We start from the raw sequence: 22,492 nt of genomic DNA, 5'->3' as shown, positions 1-22,492 counted from the left end.
GTCAATCTGGGCACGTGCTCACATTTAATTATTTTTTTTTTGTTCTTGTGAGCTCTACTTCTACCCAGGTTGACACTTCTTCTTTTTGATTCTTTATTTGATTCTAATTCAATTTGTTGTCATCTTCAACAACTATATAGTTGTATTTTACTATTTTGTATTACATGTATGTTATCTTTGTAAAGTCACATGGATTGGAAAGGAAGACCTTCGGGTTATAGTTATTTAGTTAATCTTTTTCCTTTCCCGGCATCCATGTGACTCTCCTTATCCTATTGTTTGTATATGTTGTTTATGTGTTTGATTATGTCGAATAAATAAATAATAATAATAATAATAATAATTACAGATCCCACTTGGTGCTACGGAGGGGGATGGGGGTATATAGACTTTACCGTCAGTTTTCCCGTTAATGAAAAGAGCCTTTCTAACACTCTTTTCAAAACTTATAGGAATTGTGCTTTCAAACTTCGCCCTTCATAGCTAAAGTTATTCGGAGATCCAGTACGAAACAAACGGTAGCTAGGCTTATGCATAATAACACCTTACTGTTCTTACATAGATTCACTTGTGTTATTAGAAAAGTGTTATTAGAAGGTTGCTTTTATCATCGAACATAACAAAAAAATAGCCTTCACACTCCCTCAGACTGCTTAATATTGATTACGAAGTCTGGGACGCCCAATTTAATTGTGATCCCTAATAATTGTTTCGGTTTGTATACCACATAGCGTAAAGCCCCTTTCACAATTGGTGGTGCGACTACTTACAACCGTTGCGACTGTGTACAACACGTGACCAAAATTAATGATCGCAAACGATCGCAGGAGCGATTGTGAAAGCCCTTTTATATTTACACAGTAGACCTGTTATACGTTCCGGCTGATATATATGTGGTCTACAATATGACGGAAATCTGGTTATTCAGTTACGATAAATAGCTGAGTAACGGGGAAAGAAGGGTAGACCTACAAACCTCTCTTTAAACGTTCTATGCATATTACTGTGGGGTTTTTCGATTCCAACGCAGAAAGAATAATGAATATGACATGGGATTCGGATACATGAAAATGATGAATATGACATGGGATTTGGATACATGAGAATAATTATTTTGCATCAGTGATCCGTATAATGTTTCACCAGTCATTGGCACATTTTGTGGTTTCAGCGCACTATATATGACGAAAGTGTTGACAACTGGGCGTTGTGGCGTGCGCCTGTAATCCAAGCTGCGTGGAAGTTACAAATTGACGCAGAGGTTCGAGGTTCGAGCCATGGTCACGTCTTTCGGATGGTGACGTTAAAGGTCGGTCCCAGACGTAAATAATCATACCTGATTGATACACGTCTGACAAAACTAAAATACACACACACACACACCGAATATACCCCCCTCATTATGCCCTCTTTTACAAATTTGCAGATTTTTTATGAATTTCTTTTTATTATTTTACTTTTTGACATGAGAATATTGATAGCTTCTAAAAAGACGTGCATGGCCCCAAGTCTATAGAACTACTTTCCACAACTTTCATACACATTTCTCAACTAAACCTGGAAATAATGTATCTTAACGAAGCAATCAGTCAATTTTGTGAATTAAGTCTAACGCCCTTGATTCCGTCATCTACCTGACTTTCAATTTTCGACCTATTTACCAGGAACCACGGAACGGTTTTTAAGTTGGGACTAACAATGCAAAAAACAAAAACAAAAATCATAATCAGATGGTAAACTTTTTAATAATTCGTTTACTGAAAAGGAGGAGCGGGGGTGAAGCCCCGTTTCCGCCGCCACTGTCGAGCCAGTGATAATTAGAATATAATATGATCTAGGCAACTAAGGCAAGTTTTGGTAAAAATCTATATTTTTACTTCATTTCACCTGCAGAACGTAATTCATTTACTGTTTGGTGCAAACTTGTGCGAAGTTCCGCCACTGACTATTCAACCGACTGATAATTCAATTTTCGAAGGCAACACTAACGCTAAACAACGATCGCCGGTGTCATCTTTTGTACATCCATTTTCTGAATTGCACGGAAGACGACATGTACTGTTTATGGCACGTGTTGGTTTGCAACGGAGGAATACAGTCGTGTTATTTTATTTAAATAAAGGTAAGAAAACACAGTTTTTAACAATTTGATTGTATTCATGTCGCTGTCTGTGAAAAAAAATACAGGGGGGTGGTGATGTTTGTGAACTTCATTTATTTTTAGTATTATTATATATAGAACATATGATATTCACAGCTTTAAATGGCATATAGTCATTATAGCCCTAGATTTCACTTCTACGATGATAAGCGGTATAGTCTATCTAACCTAGATTTTCCCAATTCATAATTACTACGGCGACAGTCATAGATAAATTTAATAAATCTTTAAAAGGCTTTATTGAAAAGTCTGCCATGCCTGTATGGCAACCAAATTACAGTATAGATAAGTGTAAACAGTATATCAAACTAAAATTTAAAAAAAAGGAACATAGTGGACGTATATCTGAGGATAAAATATAAAAGCGTAATAACATATTGAACCGGATTGTCTAAAGCACAATCGTTAATATTATTGAATTTGGATTAAAAAAATAATAAAAATGATCATGATAATCACGATAATTAAATCGTGAAATAACGCCTAACCTTATGAAATTTCAGTAAAAAAAGAAGTCGAAACGTAAGTAAAGATAAAATAACACCCCTCTGCAGGGCCCTGATAACGATTTTTTTTTCACTAGGGTTTCTCTGATTAAAATTTTAAAAGCAAAGCAAAAAAAGAAGAAGAAGGGGGTTTTCACTACAAAATGGAGGTCAAATTGGTCTCGAATTTGAAAAGCCCAAAATATGGCTTCTCACTAAAGAAATTGAGGTCAAATTGGTCCCGAGAAGTTTGAAAAGCAAACAAGAAAAAGAAGAAAAAAAGGGTTTCACTACAAAATGAAAGTAATTTTCGTTACATTTGTCAGTTTTTACACATATTCTAGAATACTGGGGGTGCTGCCTATGGAGAATAATACACGCAGCACCCCCGCTTTCCAGGGCCATGCCCCTCAGGTTCATCGGTTTTTTTTCTTATACATGTATTGATTTAGCTTAGTCTAAATACCAAATTTATACCAATGATCAGTAACAATCAGTGTTCATTATTTTATATCGAAATTCTTGAAATGTGTTTATGTTTTTAATGTGGAGAATTCACAATGGTGGAAGTTATGCCTCCCCTCCCCTCTCTCTCTCTCTCTCCTTCTCCTTTCTTATAAATACTCGTCGGCCACTTCTCTCTCTCTCCCTCTCCCTTCATTTTTCACTCACTCATTCTCTTTCTTTCTCCATGCATTATTCTAGCTATACTGACATGTATTTCTGTTTATTTTGAATAGATCACAACACAAAACTAGTATAGTGCATTGATCATCTAATTTGCTCTTCAACAGAGCTGACTTTTTACCAATCTGCAAAGTTCTATAGGCATGATAGGCCTATATATTAAATCATTGTCAACGAACGAACACTGACTTTATCACTGATCGTTGATATATCACATCGACTAAGAAAATATCATAAAAACAATGAATCAGAGGGGGTTATGTCTCGGGGGAGGGGGGAGGCTGGAGGTTGCAGTGTATTATAATATTTAGATTTAGATTTAGATTTAGATTTAGATTTATTCATTTTCCGTTCACAAAGCACAACAAAATCAAACAATACATAGTCAAATTTGAAGTACAACATCAATCGGAGTAAGGTATAAACAATGAGAACTAATGCGAACTAAAGTAACTTTGACTATAATGACTATATAAAACAGAACGGAGGGGCTTGCCAAGAAAAGCAAAGCTTGTATGAGAGGCAAGCCCCCGTAACTTAGTTTCAGTACGTACATTACAAAACTATAATATAAAGGAGAGACGGGAGACAGTTTAAAAGGAGGCTATACAAAATATCAAAGGTAACAACGAAAGAGTGACACAAATTAGAATAAGTGATAATAGTAATAATAATATAAAAAAAATAATAACAATATGGTTACAATGATTGTGATAATGAGGGAGGAACTGAGAAGCAAATGTAGGGAGAGAGGGGGGGGGGGTAAAGGTACAATTGGAGGTGCAAAGAGGAGCATGGCAGGTTAGCCGCGGTTATATAGGATAACTCTCATCATTGAACATTGGGTCTTATGGCTATGCAGACGAGATTGCAACACTATAGTTATGTTTTGTCTATGAAGGCTCGTTGTGTTCGTCATGTAGATCATTCCATCGTATGTTATCATTATCAAGTTAATTTCAGGGTGTACGGCTTTGTGACGACAAAGTCAGAGTCAATAAACGTCGTCCAGAAGCCAGAACCTCGGGTCAAATTTATAACCTACTTATTTGACACTTCTATCCCTTTGTCCCATTCACATCCGAACAATTATGAGTAAAACAATTATAGGCCTACAATCAATGGTAAATACGCTTTTCATTTGAAATGTCACACATCAGTAACTTTAAGAGACGTAGTCAATTCTTTGTGGTCTATTATAGATTGAAGAGGTCAATGATGCCGGATCGGGTGAGTCATCATAAAGGAGACAAAAGTGTGATATGATGACGTCAGATACAGGTGAAGACGGCCGAGGAATTTCAAATGGAGTGATGACGCCTGACACAGGTGACTCGGCAGGTGAAAAGCTTCATTGATTTTGATAGTCTAATTTATTACGTAACATTCTTAGAGGTCTTCGGAGATTGACTTATACCTCATTTTTACTAATAGAATTCCAGTTATATTTCACACTATTCCTAGAATAAAATTTCTCGATACAAAGGATGAAATGTCAAGATAGACCGACCAAAGCAAGTACGTTATATACCAAGAATAGCGTATCATCGGTCGATTTGGGTTTGGTTTCACTGGGTTGACACGACATTGGCTCCGGCGACAATTGCTCCGGGTTTTTTTTAGGGTCAGGGTTGCAATAGGGTGTTGTGTTAGGTTAAGCGTAAGGTTTAGGAATTAGGATGGGGTATAGTGTTAAATCCAGGGTTTAAGTTGGTCATCCCATTGACATCATGATCAATGTGTGGAATTTGCAGCGGAGCAATTGTCGCCGGAGCAGATGTCTTGGAATCGTAACTGGAGCATGAAGGAAGCATTTCCAAGCGAATTAAGTTAATGTGAACTATAGCAATTTTTAGCAAATTTACAAAAATCTAATTTATGATAGATTGTGATATTATTGTTTCTTGATAAATCCTTTCCTTTTTTGGTATTTTTTCTCGGCCGTTAGCCCGTGAAACTTTTGGGGTTCATAGTTTTTTCCGTTTTATTCCCTCTTTCGAATTAAACTTTATTCAGTATCTTCTACACTTAAACATAAGTAAAGCCTACTAAGCATGCTAAGAAAACGAAGTGGAATTAAAAAGCGTAGTTGCTGGGAGGGGTAATATTCAAAGGACGTGTCATGTATAAAACATAAACATGAATAGTTTATTAAACTTCATTCCGGGATTTTTTTTCTTTTTCCTTCCAAGTGATTTTTACCAGTTTCCGAAAGGAATGGTTTTATCCAATAACAACAAAAATAAGAAACTTAGGAGAAAAGGGAATTGTCATCATGCGTATATGCGATAATCATCACTACCATCATCATGGTCATATTCTACTCCATCCTTATCATCATGATCATACTTGATTATGATTCATCGTGAATATCATAATGTGCTAACATAAATTATTGCGGGGATGACAATGTAAGTCATTTCCCACCTGAAATAGTGGAGGGATACATCCCCCATCCCGCCCCCCCCCCGGCATCGACACCTATTTACATGGCTTAATTTTTTGACGAGTCTATGTCAAACATAATTTTTTATAATGATGAATGAAATCTATGAAGTTCTTGTATAACGCATCCATGTTATCCTTGAACGCATCTATGCGCTTTCAAATGGACTTTGGATATTTTTACCCTGACTTTAGCCCCGCTCTGAAAAATAACAAAAACAAAACGAAACAAAAATGTCATGTTTAGCCCTGGAAGCCTTTCATAGCTCACATTCAAGTATATAAAAACTAGTACATCTATCATTATTCCAAATAATCTGGAATAATATTATGTTCCCAAAAGCATGAATCCTTTCTTTCTTGACTCTTCACTCGTAAGGAAGCCATGATAGCTTACCTCGTGATCCCTCGTATTGACTTTTGCGGATGAGAAACTTTCGACAGTAGAAACTTTGAAAGTAATGTTCAACCATTGAGTTTACTCGTCATCCATAGAATATTTTTGTTTGCAGACGTATCACGTGAATGTTTGATATTTAAAGTGATGCATTTGCTAATAACAATTTGTTGATGGTGTTGTTGTGGTGAGGTGATCGATAATGTTCTTCTCTTGGTATTTTAGCATGAAGGCATGAAATCATGTCCCTTTATTCTTACCTTCCCCCTTTTCTACGTTCAAAGTCAAACTACTCCATGGTATAGAATGGCCGCGATCCAGGGGGGCAAGTGGTTGGATATCACGTGATGCAACTATAAGTGGAAAGGGAAAAAATGAAGAAGCGTGGGGGGGGGGGAGAGTAAACATTAATTATCAAAGAGAGGTCTGACTTGTAATACCTCAATCATAATTATACCCCGACTATTCAATTGATTTCAAAACTATGACGTCACTTTTAGGTTGTCAAAGTCACGATCAGGGACTGGAGGTGGCAAGTGGCGGCAGCCCTATGGTTTTAAAAGTAGGAGCAAAAAAAAAACAGGAAGAACGAGGAGGAAGGAAAAAAAAGAATTAAACTATCAAAACGAGGTCTAATTTGTAATAACCCTATCGCCATGATCAAATACCCATATTTGTTAATGTTACGCTTGAGTTTATGCTGATAAGTTGTCTGCCTTTTCAAACGCCTACTCCTAATATATAAATTTTCAAATCAACTAAACACGTATATGTATATATATATATATATATATATAAAAATTTATTTATATATATATATGTATACTGTATATATATTGTATATGTATATATATATATATATATATATATATATATAAACTATATATATATATATATATATATATATATATATATATATTGTAAAGAAATGGATGAAGAGAACAATGGTAGGCGTGGCTTAAATCAAGGTTCCCCAGAGCTATCTACCCTTTGGAAAAATTGGTGATGCCGAAAAAATGTCTCTGCCGGGAATCGAACCCGGGCCCCCAGCTTTGAACGCCGGTGCCTTAACCACTAGACCACAGAGACGGGTTAGTAGCCAGGGCGACCCCGATCCGATTGACCGTCAGATAGACAGATTTTCGACACTATACCAATTATAATTTCCTTTGTCGGGTGAAGGTGGGTTTCGAACAATGACAAGCCGCCATGCTTTAGCTGGATCAAAGCTATTGCTTTGATACAGTACACGTATGGGAGAAAGTATACAAATGTGTAAAGTTATACATGTACAACAGCTTTGGCAACTCTTTTATTTAAATATTGTAAAGAAATGGATGAAGAGAACAATGGTAGGCATTCTTTACAATATTTAAATAAAAGAGTTGCCAAAGCTGTTGTACATGTATAACTTTACACATTTATATATATATATATATATATATATATATATATAATATATATATATAGACCTACATTCATTGTTTTGCATTTAAAGATGCAATAAATGAAATGAAATACTATTCAGCTGATTTTTAAACTATGACGTCACTTTTTTGGCCTTCCCCCACCCTAGTGAAATACCCGCGGGCGCAGTGCCCGGTCTTAATATTTCTTTGCAACTTAAGTTGATAAATGCAGAATGCTCCAGTATTCAATACGGACATATTCCCTTAGTAATGCTACCTCACAAAGTTTCTTTTTTCTATTTTCTTCTATATAATACAAGTCTTTTTGTGGTCCTACATTTGATATTTCGAGTAAACCCACAACTGAAATGGGCCCAAATTTTGCGAGAATCCTTTAATTTACGTTCAAATTAGCCTACGTTGATTCTTCTGCTAGATATCCTACACACGGAGTTCGTTCGTTTTTAACGAACTCATGAAAGGAACAAATCATGAAAGTTCATTTAATATACAGAATGTGATATTTCGAATAAACAATATAAATTTACTTTAGAAAATGGGTCAAATTTGTGACTTGTACTTGAAATTCGTATACACTGTGTAGTATAGTTTAATTTCGATGTGCCTGTGCTAACCATTCCATCACACATTAATCCTCATATGAATGTAAAATGCATCTCTAGCCTTGACTGACGAGTTCATGGCCATTTTGGTTCACTGGATTTGAATACGGAACAAGAGGCTTCAATGATTACTCAGCCTTTTGTTAGAATTCAAATGAACACATATACTATATTCATTATTATATTTTAGTCATTTCGTTATGAAGGGAATGAAATTTATTTTGCACGTCCCCCTAAAAAAAGGTGTTTATCTGTACCGCATGCTTGTTTCCAACTTGGGGGAAAGGGGAATATTTCACACTCAGAAATATTTTAACCAACCTTCTTGTTGGTTAACATAATTTCAAATTTCCAAATTATGGAATAAACTGCCTGTAACACTAAGATCTGCTGACAAGTTAAAAACTTTTAAATCTCTGCTTGAAACATATTTATTTGCACGTTGAATTTGTTTCTCCTTATATGATTTTTTGTGTAACTATTGGTTTAAATATTCACGTTAGTTCTCTTTCGTAAGTCGGCTTTTTGTTAGGGTTTAGCTTAGGCCTGGTGTTTTTAGAGCCCTTGTGAGTAATGAACCTGCCGGATTGCCTTCTGGGCAAGTTCCTTAAACTGCGGGAGAACAGGGCATTAAGATCAGGCACCAGTCCCCATAGATATATTTTTAAGTGCTGTTTAATGTAATTTCATTATTATTATTATTAGTTATTTATTGTAAAGCGCTTTGATCATGTTTTTGGTAAAGCGCTATATAAGTACCTGTTATGTATGTATGTATGTATAATTTTGAAAGAAAATTCTCCTTTCGTTTTGTATGCAAATTTCTTTTAATTCGTATAACCAACATACATTTTTTTTTCTAAGAGCGTAGAGGCTCAGTGTGTGTGTGTGTGAGTGTGGGGGGGTGTATCCAGAAAATCATTTAAAGGGAGTCTTTGAGCATTGTTTCTCAAAATAAATCTTTACTCAGGGGTAGTTACAGATCTTCCCAGAAGAATCCTGAATCAATTAGAGATTTTTTTTTTATTGTTGCCTTTCCATTCAAATACCTGCATGCAACAAGATTTTGCTGCTTGGCTTTCCTATTGATACAGAAGCCGATGATGGAGGAGGTGGTAACGTTTATGGATTCCCTCTCAGACACTCGTAATACTAATAGGGGGTCAAAAACCTAACGCATTTCTACACACTTAAAATGTTGGGCAACATACTGTCCACTCTGTTTGGTAATGTATGCTGGTAAAAAATATATATTCTGGACAATTATTATCCAATTGAGCAAATTTACTACCCAAGTATTAGTTTTTATTACCCAGTTTGGACAGATTTTAACCAATAGCTGTGTGGACATTATGTTGCCCAGGGTTGGTTAAAAGTACGGCATAGTATAATTCCTTTCTCCATTCCTCTTTCCGTCCTCCTGCCTATCTTTCTCTTCTCCTTCTTAATCTTTTTCTTATTCATCCCCCTAGTATTCCTCCATCTCTTCCTCCCCTTTCTTCTTCTTTTTCTTTCTTTCGTTGAAAACAACCCTTTTTTATTAAGTCCTTATTGTGTACGAGCGTGTCGTCCGTAATAGCAGTGCCCCCCCCCCCCCCACCCGCCCCGCATCTTCAGCTGGTGTAACAGGGCGGAATGAAGAATAAATGTTCCCTTTAATGTCACATTTATCCTTATCTTCCCTTAGATGAAGGCATCATAATATCGGTCCTCAACTTACCACCGATGAGCGAAACAACGCCGCCGAAAATGACAGCGACGATGATGACGACAGATGGCGGGGCAAACAATCAAGAAGAGGACTTCGAAAATAATAAAAAAATTCATCCGGATATTAAAGGAAGAAATGGATTCAAATACACAGGGAGCATGAAGGTGCTCATTCCTGTTAGATTCAAGCCTAAGTAAGCCTTTTCTTTTCTCTCTGTATGAATATTCCAGTCATTTTTTTACTTTAACCTGTTGACTGCCGAGTTCTGTAAAACGCGTAGGCTTTGTAGAGGGAACGTTCAGTTGTGGTAGGTGAAGGGTTAAAACAGACACGGACTGGCAGCTTTAATTACACCACCTCCAGTCCTGATCAACTTCTCATTTACTGACCATGCTTTTAACCCATAATGCAACATTCTGAACATCATAGTCTTGTATTATAGCCCCACTTGAATGATAAGCACTCTAGGTCACTACCCAATACATTCATATCGCAATATTTATGTTACCTAACGGCGAAACGTTCCATTTTCTCCTCCTTCTCTTCTTCTTCTCATTCCTCTTCTTTATCCTCTTCTTCTTCCTCCTCTTTTTCTTCTTTTTTTTTCTTCTTCTTCTATCTTCTTCTTCTTCTTCTTCTACTACTACTACTACTTCTTCTTCTTCTTCTTTTTCTTCTCCTTTCCACCTGAAACCATTCCAGTTTCATATATAATTATAGGTTAGTTAATTCTCTGTATATATCTCAAAAGGGATACTTTAAAGACTATTTTTTATAACACGCAGTCAATGAGAGATCAAATACACTGTTGAACAGTTCGCCCCCCCCCTTCATAATGACTTTTATTTCACTTTACGGATGAGGAGATTTCGCTATAGTTGTAAATTCGGTGTAGGGGACTTATAACAATATTTTGCCATTATTATTCGTCATTTATAAAATATTCATCACCGCAATAATTGATTAACTTTATATCTTTGATGATCTGCAGTGGGGTGATTTATTGTTTTCCCCTCCTCTGTGACTTGTTGACGTGTAACAAATTTTTTTGATTATACCAAGACGCTTTTGTACACCCGGAGGCGCTGTACCTCTGTACCACGCATAAATTTCAATAATTATTTCTTTGAAATTAAAGCTTAGAAATATTGCTTAAGCGAATGTTCACAATTATATGTGATATTCAATCTTGGTGAAATTCATTTCAGAGGAAGAGATCTTTTTTTATCAAATTCCATCATAGACTTGATAAGAGAGAGAGAGAAAAAAAAATCAAAATACGCTTTCATTTACATGATAACTCATTTTTTCAAGTGTGGTTCAAAAAGTGGATGAAGTCTGCCCGGTCGTAGGCGTTTGTCATGCTTGAAAAGATGCAACCCCTGGGGCATTTATAAAGTATCATGTCTATTCATCCTTACAGATATTTATTTGAGGTTACGTATTGCAAAAAGATTTATTGTGAGGTAGAGGCGATGTCCATTCCATTGCAACGCGTGGTGTTTTGCGAGAGATCTTTTATGCCTAAACTTTTGACCTGTAACGCTCAAAACTTTTGTTTGAAAATTGTATGAAGATCGAAGCCATAGAAATCAAGGCTTGTTACGTGTGTCAAGTAACTCGAAGATTATGACGATCGAGGGCCTGCATAATAGTAGACTTGTTAAGAGGTTGAACGCTGCATTTTTGAGTACAAATGTCCCACTTGGCACAAATGTTCCTTGAGTCAAAAGAAAAAGATTCATCCAAAGAGACACGCTGTATCTATGCAAATAAGCAAGTAATTTGCATAAATTTGCATATTATGTCGATATAGTAAAAACAAGTATTTCAGAATATATATTTAACCAGAACTGCCCTAAAATTGGAAATAAAGACTTAGGGTAAGAAAGGGAAGAAAATTGTCATAAAATAATTGGGACATCCTTGTTTATTATTACCTAATTTACATAAATTATGCAAATTATAATTTAAAACAAAGTATTTTTTCATGAATCCTGAACTGTTTTATAAATAACAGCAATTAATACACAATGTCAACATTCTACATGAAAGATAATATATTAGCGAAAACATCGATATGCTTCATGACAGTATTAGTGTCTTAATTTGCTTAGAAAGAGGGCAAATATGTCAAAATGTATGACGTGATATTGCGCTAAAACGAGACCAAAACAACCTCTATTTCACAGTCACACTCACGAATCGGACAATAAAGCGATCAATGGTATGTCATTCGAGATAACACAATCTCAACACAATAGCTTCCATCGGCTTCTCGTATCGCTTTTGTTGGTGTGTCTGCCACACCGTAATCTATGGTATATACGGGCAAAATGCATTTCGGTATCGGTAAAACACTATTAATTTTGTTTTATTTGTTTCTAATTTGTTTCTCTTGGAAAATTTACAGGAGACATTGCTTTGCAGGTTACTGCTTTAATGAAACTCTGGCACATGAATCATGACGAATGTATCCTACCTCAATCCATAGTGTAACTTTATTAAAATATATATCTTTTGGAGACCCCGAAGTGGCAAAACTGCATCCCCCTGCATTCCCGCCACTTTACAAAACCAGTTTGACTTGTATAATCGACTTGGAAAAGACAGATGTATGAGACATCAGTCAACATGTGTCCTGAAGAAAGTTTTTTTTTGTTTATTTAAGCCTACGCCCACGGGAGCCCTCCGAATTTACCCCATCCACTCTCCGTATTTCGACTTTAAATTAAAAAAACCATCGGCAAGGCAAATTGCGTTTTTTGGTATAATAAAGCAACTTTTATATCTATATTTTTATATTTACATTCATCATTATTGATATTATTATAATTATTATTAATATTATTATTATTAGTATTATTATTATTACTGTTATTATTATTATTATTATTATTATTGTTCTGCCATTTGTAATAGTGCTCTAGCACAGTAAAGGCTATAACCCAACATGAGCATGCCTAGGATACCCTCTCCCTTTTTGGTTTTATGTATTAAAAAATAGTTTATTGTCTTTAGAACTCTTAAAAGATTACTTTTGTTTGTATTGATATCTTGGAATAGATTGAGGAGAAAATACTCTACAACTGACATGTAGAGGAGCTGTGTTACATTGAAGAACAGCCACACAGCCCTTTATTGATTCCACTCTATGTTAAATTTAAATATTTTTTTAGCCCAATCGGAAGAAAGATGCATTTCTACTACACAAAGTAAAGCCTCTTTGCATTCTCCTCTTTAAAAAAAAAAAAAAAACATAGAAGGCATTGTTTTATATCTCATAAAATAAGTTCGTGTACGTGACGGTGGCCTGTCGAAGTTGCCCAACCCTTTATTTTGTTTCGACAATATATATTTAGAATATCGTCTAAATGAAACCCTCATCTGGAAAAGGGCACTTATTAAAGGCAGCATCTACATTATATAGAGGCCCTGGCACTGGGAAGAGGAGGCTGAAGCTTGTTAAATTTCTTCGGACCAATATGTTACATTGAAACTTTTTTGCTTTTCAAATTTACATCAAGAAATTTAACAAGCAAATAAACAAAATTGATTGCACTACAAAATGAAGGTTTTTTTTTGGTAACGTTTTTTTTTTTTTCGTTTTGTCACATCTGCCGGAATTCCAGGGGGTGCTGTCTATGGAGAATAACACACGCAGCACAGCCCTTAGAAAAATCTTGTGGGTGCTTCAGCCTCCGCTTCCAAGTACCAGGGCCTCCTCTATATAATGTAGATGCTGCCTTTAATAAGTGCCCTTTTCCAGATGAGGGCTTCATTTAGACGATATTCTAAATATATATTGTCAAAACAAAATAAAGGGTTGGGCAACTTCGACAGGCCACCGTCATGTACACGAACTTATTTTATGCGATATAAAACAATGCCTTCTATGGTTTTTTTTTTCAAGAGGAGAAAGCAAAGAGGCTTTACTGTGTGTAGTAGAAATGTATCTTTCTTCCGAATGGACTCTAAAAATATTTAAATTTAATATAGAGTGGAATCAATAAAGGGGTATTTTAGAACTTACGTGTGGCTTTTCTTCAATGTACCACAGCTCTTTTACATGTCAATTGTAGAGTATTTTCACCTCAATCTATTCCAAGATATGAGTTCTAAAGACAATAAAAAATTTTTGAATACATAAAACTAAAAGGGGAAAGGGTATCCTAGGCATGCTCCTGTTGGGTTATAGCCTTTACTGTGCTAGAGCATTATTACAAACTGCAAAACAACAACAATAATAATAATAATATCAATAATAATAATAATAATAATATTAATGATAATAATAATATTAATATAGATAAATATGAAATATAGATATAAAAGTTGCTTTATTATACCAAAAACGCAATTTGCCTTGCCGGTGGCTTTAAAACACGATATTTTTTTTTATTTAGTGTCGAAATACAGAGAGGGGATGGGGTAAATTCGGAGGGCTCCCATGGACGTAGGCTTAAATTAAAAAAAAAAACTATCTTCTGGAAACATGTTAACTGATGTCTCATACATCTGTCTTTTCCAAGTCGATAATACAAGTCAAACTGGTTTTGTAAAGTAGCGGAAATGCCGCGGGGAATGCAGTTTTGCCACTTCGGGGTCTCCAAAAGATATATATTTTAACAAAGTTAAAATATGGATTGAGGTGGGGTACATTTGTCATGATTCATGTGCCAGAGCTTCAATAAAGCAGTAACCTGCAAAGCAATGTCTCCTGTAAATTTTCCAAGAGAAACAAATTAGAAACAAATAAAACAAAATTAATAGTGTTTTACCGATACCGAAATGCATTTTGCCCGTATATACCATAGATTACGGTGTGGCAGACACACCAACAAAAGCGATACGAGAAGCCGATGGAAGCTATTGTGTTGAGATTGTGTTATCTCGAATGACATACCATTGATCGCTTTATTGTCCGATTCGTGAGTGTGACTGTGACATAGAGGTTGTTTTGGTCTCGTTTTAGCGCAATATCACGTCATACATTTTGACATATTTGCCCTCTTTCTAAGCAAATTAAGACCCTAATACTGTCATGAAGCATATCGATGTTTTCGCTAATATATTATCTTTCATGTAGAATGTTGACATTGTGTATTAATTGCTGTTATTTATAAAACAGTTCAGGATTCATGAAAAAATACTTTGTTTTAAATTATAATTTGCATAATTTATGTAAATTAGGTAATAATAAACAAGGATATCCCAATTATTTTATGACAATTTTCTTCCCTTTCCTACCCGAAGTCTTTATGTCCAATTTTAGGGCAGTTCTGGTTAAAAATATATTCTGAAATACTTGTTTTTACTATATCGACATAATATGCAAATTTATGCAAATTACTTGCTTATTTGCATAGATACAGCGTGTCTCTTTGGATGAATCTTTTTCTTTTGACTCAAGGAACATTTGTGCCAAGTGGGACATTTGTACTAAAAAATGCAGCGTTCACCCCTTTTTTTGCAGTTAACAAGTCTACTATAATGTGGATCCCGGGTCTACCCCCACCTTACCCTCCAACAGCACACTTTTTTCAACATCCGTAAAGTAAATAGGCACACACTGAAAAAAGCACGGAAGTACACTTTTTTTAACATGTTTTTATTAAGGATTTCATTCAATTAAATTCAAGATGAATACAACAAAATTGACAAATCTTCATTTTACATCGACAAGAAAATATAAAAATATTTATCAAAAACCTGATAATAAGGATGGAATGATATACCTTAAAAAATACATTTTTGTACACAAAAAAACTGAGCCTAGCCCCGACCATCTATGTAACATAATAATACTTAGAATTAATATTGAATGATTTGCAGAAAGAAATATAATTATTGTCCCCAAATCCATTTTATATTAAGCTTCCACATATAAAACAAAATGCGTACATTGACATATACACCCATACATACGCATAGAGCCAGAACACACATACATCCATTAACAACATATATACAAATATGTTCATGAACATTTGATTTTGACAAATATAGGGTACATGAAAAAAAAAGAAAATCTGCAAATCAGATTGACACAAGAGAAGGGGAAATTGAAAATAAATAGTACAAAATCAATCGTTAACAGTCACTCCAAAAATTTCACTTGCATCACACTAGACACATCCTACCTGTTCACATTTAAATCTATATTCACCTTCAGTTCATCCCATTTCTGTATATGTAAGCTAGCTAATCTTGCCCGACTTTGATGCCAGGCGGCTTTCTTCCTCTATACAACCTGTGATAAATTTCTGTATTTTGACGAATGAGGGTACCCGGCCTTCAGCTCTAGAATTAAAAATGGCATATTTCATAAACAAAATAACAGAATTAACACATTTCTGTCTATTATAATTTCCAGGTAATCATAAGAATATATCCATCCAATTCATAGTACTTAATTCAACTGTACAAAAATGATCGATACAAAATTGCCACAGAGGTTAACTTTCATACAATCCATGAATATATGAAAGTATGATTCAGTTTCTGTACAACAAAACAGTAATTATTGCCCACAAAACCACATATATATATATATATATATATATATATATATATATATATATATATATATATATATATATCAGAAATGCGAAACAAATGATATTCACGAGTAATGCAAGTTTGCAATGCCAACAAGTTCTTTATATATATATATATATATATATATATATATATATATATACAGCTGACCAAAGTATGAATATGTATATAATATATATATATATCAGAAATGTGAAACAAATGAAAATATTCGGTAGTCATCTTCCGTGAATCACGAATCTTCCCCGAAGATTCCTGGGCGTCGCAGTTTGTCTCAAAGTTGCCCAAGACATCAAAGAAAAAAGATCATGTTGCTATTCAGACTTATCACATGAAATGTTATTTAGGATAAGATTAAGCAATAAAAGAAAAGCATTAGAAAAGGGGGACAACACAGTACTGAAACTCTTACCTATGGCAGCATCGGCCTTCTATCTAATTTTTCCTTTGAACTCTCGAACATCGTTTGGATCCAAGATGTTGTTTGAATATGAATGATAATAAAGGTTACACTTGTACTTTCCCATACGTTATGCATATTTAAAACGTTCTTGGATCAAGAACGTTTCTTGGATTAGTATTGGCTTGTATACCGCTCATTTTCAACCACAAGTTGTTTCTACTTGGGTATAATCAACTTTCATTAAACCTTAAATTGCAGACACATACACGCCCACCCACATATATATACATTCACACTAAAGTAACCGGTACCATTACCGTCACCACCGTGAGTCGAATCCTTCTACACGGTGAGATTCGCATTCCCCCTCTATCTTTTCTGGAGGGACGTGGGTTCAAATCCCAACCATGGCGTGTTTTCCTTCAGCAAGAAATTTACCCACATTGTGTTGTACTCGACCCAGGTGAGGTAAATGGGTACCGGAAGGGAGGAATTCCTCAAAAAACTGCGAGCATCGGAATCGGTAGATTAGCTAAGCCGGGTTAATATAGGTGGATACGTGCGCTATATAAATCCTATGTTATAATTATTATTATTATTATCATCATTATTATTATTATTATTATTATAATTATTATTATTATTCCTCTAAACAGGATCAAGTCCGTATTTTTTTCTTGAATAACTTTGCTCTAACAAAAAGCACCAAGTAATTTCAAGTGCAACTAGGAACTTTACACTACTAATGTCCGAGAGTCTTTCTTATCAATCTGGTTGTACCCAAGATAGCTGCCTTCTGAATGTCGTACATCCGAAGGTGAGGAGATATCTTGGTTATGCAGGCTTCCATTCCCTTCTTCACCATTCCTGAGTGACCAATGATGACTGGTGTGACCTCTGCTTTCACGTTCCACATCCTCTCGATCTCAATCCTTAGGTCTTGATACTTGAGCCGTTTGTCTCTTTCCTTTATAGCAATGTTGATATCATGGGGAACAGAGACCTCAATGATATTTACTACGTTGTTGTCTCTGACGATGATGTCCGGCTTGTTGCAGTTGATGGTTCTATCCGTTAGTATGCCACAGTTCCAATATATGGTGCTGTTATTGATCGTGGTGATCGTTTGTGGCTGATGTTCCCAAGCGTGATCACAAGTCATTTTACCGCGATCCTTCAGTAGTTGCCAATGGATAACTTTGGCAATATTGTCATGTCTTGTGATGTACTCAGTTCCAGCAAGAGTCGAACATGCTGATACCAAATGCATGATTGTTTCGGTCTCTTTTCCACACATCCTGCAAGTGTCGTCTGTGTCTCTTCTGAGGATAGATTTTTCGTAGGCACGGGTCCTCACCACCTGGTCCTGAATAGCATAGACGAACCCTTCAGTTTCACCTCTTAGTCCCGCCGGCTTAAGCCATTGATGTGTGTCTTTCTTATTATTATTATTATTAGTAGTAGTAGTAATATTATTATTATCATTATTATTATTATCATCATTATTATCATTATTATTATTATCATCATTATTATTATTATTATTGATATCATTATTATCATTATTATTATCATAATTATTATTTCAGAAATGAAGTATATTCCCCGATGGATCACTCCGGGCTTCTATCGTACGTATGGATATCGTGGATGTCTTCTCTCTTCTTCAAAGCTTATAAAAAGACGCTGGAATATTCCGATCTGGGACAGATCTCGAAGTATGACAGGGGCGACTATAATGCTGACAGGTAAATTTCAATCAAATAAGAAAATTATTTACTTTTTCGTTTTAATTTATTGTTTTATTTTTTTCATACATTTCTTTATTCATTCATTTATTTATCTATTAATTTTATTATCATTATTACTAATTTATGTATTTTTATTTATTTATTCATTTTTATTTCATTTCATTTTGTTTTCTTTTATTTTATTTATTTATTTATTTGTTTATTTATTTACTTTTTTTGGGGGGGGATTCATGGCCCCAAAGTCCCCAACATACCCGTTAGTGTTTAGAATTACCCTCACAAGGTAACCGTCACATAGTTTTAACGCCTGAAGTGTTTAATTGCCGGGGTTATTTCACTGTTTCAAAGGTGCAAGATCTGTGGATAGGCCAATCACACTGGTAATATTACTAGTACTACTCGACCAAAACAACGTTTAACATATAATTTTTATGAATTGATTGTGTGGGTTCTACGTATTTGACAAATCACTTGATACATTTCAAAACCTTGACCAATTAACGTGGATAAGAGACTCAAGGTTGAAGCGAAACGAATACCTGATCAATGCTTAACCAATCATTTTATCAGAATCCTTAATCGTATACCATGTATGCCCTTAAATAGCTTAATTGAAAAAAAATCATTTGTTTTGAATTTACACAGACTTGAAAGACTCTGGAAGGAAGAGGTTGATTTGAAGGGGAGTGAAGAAAAAGCATCCATCAATAGAGTAGCCCTTCGATTCGTAAGAACAAGACAGATCGTATCAGCTGCCGTGCTAGTCGTCGCTCTTATGGCATCTTTTATCACTTCTGTGAGTAGTCGATCTACTTAAAGCCCATTTAAGCCACAATGTCATCGAATGGACATGACTTTGTTAAAATTTTGTCCCATTAATTTGAATTATCCTTTTTCGACGGTGATTGAAATGTTTTATCTTATTTTGTTGCAAATTTTTGTGAATTGTTCTATATCTTCGTACGTAGGCCAAGATTACTTCCAATCTCGCTGACGCTGGATTTTTTTCGACGTTTATTCGACTCAAAATCGTCATCTTTATCCATAAAGGCTCATATTTGCCGGATGTAAATTACAAACACAAGATATTTTGTCGGCCCTACAACAAATTACATATTCGATAATTTTGTGTTCTTAACGGATAATTTTAGTGATAATAGACGAATAATTTATCTTTAGAAAACGGAAAGATATTGAAACAGTAGCGCCATCGAAATTAAACTGAGATACAGCATATTTCCAAAGCAGAAATGAACTGAAAGTGAAGGAAATTACATCAAGGGAAAGTTGTTTATTTTCCAGCTGAAATGTTTAAACATATCAACCATTTGAGTGTCCTGTAAACCATACCAAATATGACTACAAATCGTCAATGAATTATGGAAGTTATAGAAGCTATTTCTTCTACTAGTTTATATCCTAAAGGTACTCGTCAATCATTACTTGTATCAATTGAAGCTCGTTAATAAAACTAAACATTACTTACATTAATCGCTAGAGGGTATTCATTTGTCTCGCAATCTACTATGGTCAACAAGGAAATTCGTGATCACTCTCGCAAAGACTACGTTATCAGATAATTTTCGTCACTTGATAAAGAGTTGCAGCGGCACTCGAAAGCTCGTGAACTTGTAAGCTAGTGAACACTTTTTGCGAGAGTGATCACGAATTTCCTAGAAAGCTAGTGAACACTTTTTGCGAGAGTGATCACGAATTTCCTTGTTGACCATAGTAGATTGCGAGACAAATGAATACCCTCTAGCGATTATTTCAGTCCGCAATAATGAACCTATTTAGTATTACTTACATTGTACGTTTGTCGGACTGCAAAGAAGGTCGATTACTGGTCAAAGCTACGATCATGATTAGACATGTGGAGTCCTTGGGGGTGTGTACACTTATGAATCAAGTTCCCTTCATTCCTCATATACTCATTTTAAAAATGTCTTCTCCTTATATAGGTAATCCTTGTACAAAGATTACTTGAGTACACCGAAGAAGAGGAGGTAAATCTCGGGCACGGCATCGTTCTCGTTGTCTCCATCTTTCTCCTCCAGATCATCAGGATCACAGGTGATGTCTTTTCAAGAGCGTTCAACTGTAGGACAGCCACACGACTTCGAAGTGGGATGCTGACTATGGCGTTTCGCAAGTTGGCACATCTAAGGAGTCTGAAGCAGCACAGTGTTGGAGAGGTAAAACATGGGGATCGATTGATCAGTCGCTCAATAAATCATACAAGTAATCAGTCAATCCATTCATCAATCTAGCAATCAATATATATATCAATCTATCAATCTATCAATCAATCAATCAATCAAACAATAAATATTTAATCATGCAAGCAAGCGATCAGTCACCCAGTCAATCAATCAATCAACCAACCAATCAATCAAGCAAGCAATCAATCTAGCAATCAATCAATCTATCAACCGATAAATCAACAAATCTATTAATCAAGCAAGCAATAAGCAATCAAATCTCCCAATCAATCAACCAATCAACAACCAATTAAGCACTCAATCAAAATAAGCAAGCAATCAATAAAATATTTAAACAATCAGTCAATCACTTGATTAATCATAAAACCAATCATTCAATTAATCAAACAATCAGACAAAAAAAAAAGCAATCAAATCTATTAGTCAATGTAAAATCAATCAGTCATTTATTCAGTCAATCCGTCAGTCAATAAATCTCTATCAGCAGCAAATAAGTAAATATTTGCTTGGTTAATTAAGAATCATTTAGTCTGCCAATCAGTTAATCAATCAAACAAGCAGTTCGTAAACAAGATATGCGATATCGATCAATTCTTTAATCAACCATTCGTTCATTCAATCAATAAATCCGTCAATCAATTAGTCTGTAACCAATACAATACCTAATCAATCATTCAGTCAGTCACTCAGTCAATCAATCAATGAAGCAAGCAATCAATTTTATCTCTTCATTTTATTAGATGATAATTTATTAATGATCAACATGGCATCGTCACCCTATCTATTATGTTGAATTGATAAAAAAAGTGTACTTAAATTAATTCTGGTGATCACATTTGCAATAAATTTATGAAATATGTGACCATAATCTTCGAAACATTTCAAATATTTTCGACGGATATCAATGACTAACACCATGAACACCGTAGGGTTATAAAGCCCATTGCTTCTTGATTATTACCAGATTGTGAATGTCTGTGCCAATGATAGCCAACGTCTCTTCAACGTCTGTGTGGTGGGGAACTTCTTAATCTCCTCGCCGACTTTACTCCTCGCAACCCTCATCGCAACTCAATTCATTGTCGGAACGGGGGCGTTGATCGGGACACTGGTAACATTCATCTTCTTCGTGCCTCTTCAGGTAAGAAAACGCTTTTGATCCCTGGCGTCAAGATGAGGGGCCGCGGCACGGGGGAGGCTTTGGCTTAGGGCACTGGACTTCCAGAAATGTTTACACCCCCAAACACAAAAAAAAAATTGAAACGAAGGAAAAAGGGATTAGTTTTTTAATATGTCAAAATCTGTTAGAAAATTAAGTGTTCATTTTATAAGAACAAGTTTATTCTCTGCTCTTTTTCGATTCGCTCATTCGCATTTTGTTTTATAGAAATGTTGCCCGATACGCCATATTGCGATTCCTCCAATTTATGACTCGGGCATCACTGCCTGTAATCAATCTTTAATTCTGCATCATTTTTCAAATCCCCCTCCACGTACTTTAGATTGCTGGCGCACAACACACAGTAAATCATGCCTATTCTAAATACTTAACAATGTTGCAACAGTTACATTATAAATGCACTTTGTAAACGTTATTTTGATTATTTTTTCGATGGCAGAAAAAGGCGTAACCAAAC

General features: G+C 35.2%; 1 protein-coding gene across 1 annotated transcript in view; it reads left to right on the top strand.

Annotated features, from left to right (window-relative positions):
• The first annotated feature begins 918 nt into the window (after positions 1-918).
• The window catches only part of LOC135156988 (ATP-binding cassette sub-family C member 5-like), a 47,302-nt gene continuing 25,728 nt past the window's right edge, over positions 919-22,492 (top strand). Inside the window, exons 1-8 of the mRNA XM_064111241.1 lie at positions 919-1,309; positions 1,894-2,122; positions 4,536-4,674; positions 9,895-10,111; positions 18,472-18,630; positions 19,279-19,429; positions 20,595-20,828; positions 21,820-21,996. Of these exons, the coding sequence (XP_063967311.1) occupies positions 4,596-4,674; positions 9,895-10,111; positions 18,472-18,630; positions 19,279-19,429; positions 20,595-20,828; positions 21,820-21,996 (1,017 nt within the window). The 5' untranslated portion in view covers positions 919-1,309; positions 1,894-2,122; positions 4,536-4,595. The remainder of the gene's footprint in view (positions 1,310-1,893; positions 2,123-4,535; positions 4,675-9,894; positions 10,112-18,471; positions 18,631-19,278; positions 19,430-20,594; positions 20,829-21,819; positions 21,997-22,492) is intronic.

The sequence above is a fragment of the Lytechinus pictus genome, chromosome 16, assembly GCF_037042905.1.
Source record: "Lytechinus pictus isolate F3 Inbred chromosome 16, Lp3.0, whole genome shotgun sequence".
In the NCBI taxonomy this organism is placed as follows: domain Eukaryota; kingdom Metazoa; phylum Echinodermata; class Echinoidea; order Temnopleuroida; family Toxopneustidae; genus Lytechinus; species Lytechinus pictus.
The sequence above is the reverse complement of the archived record's forward strand: the minus strand, read 5'-3'. Positions and strand labels throughout refer to the sequence as shown.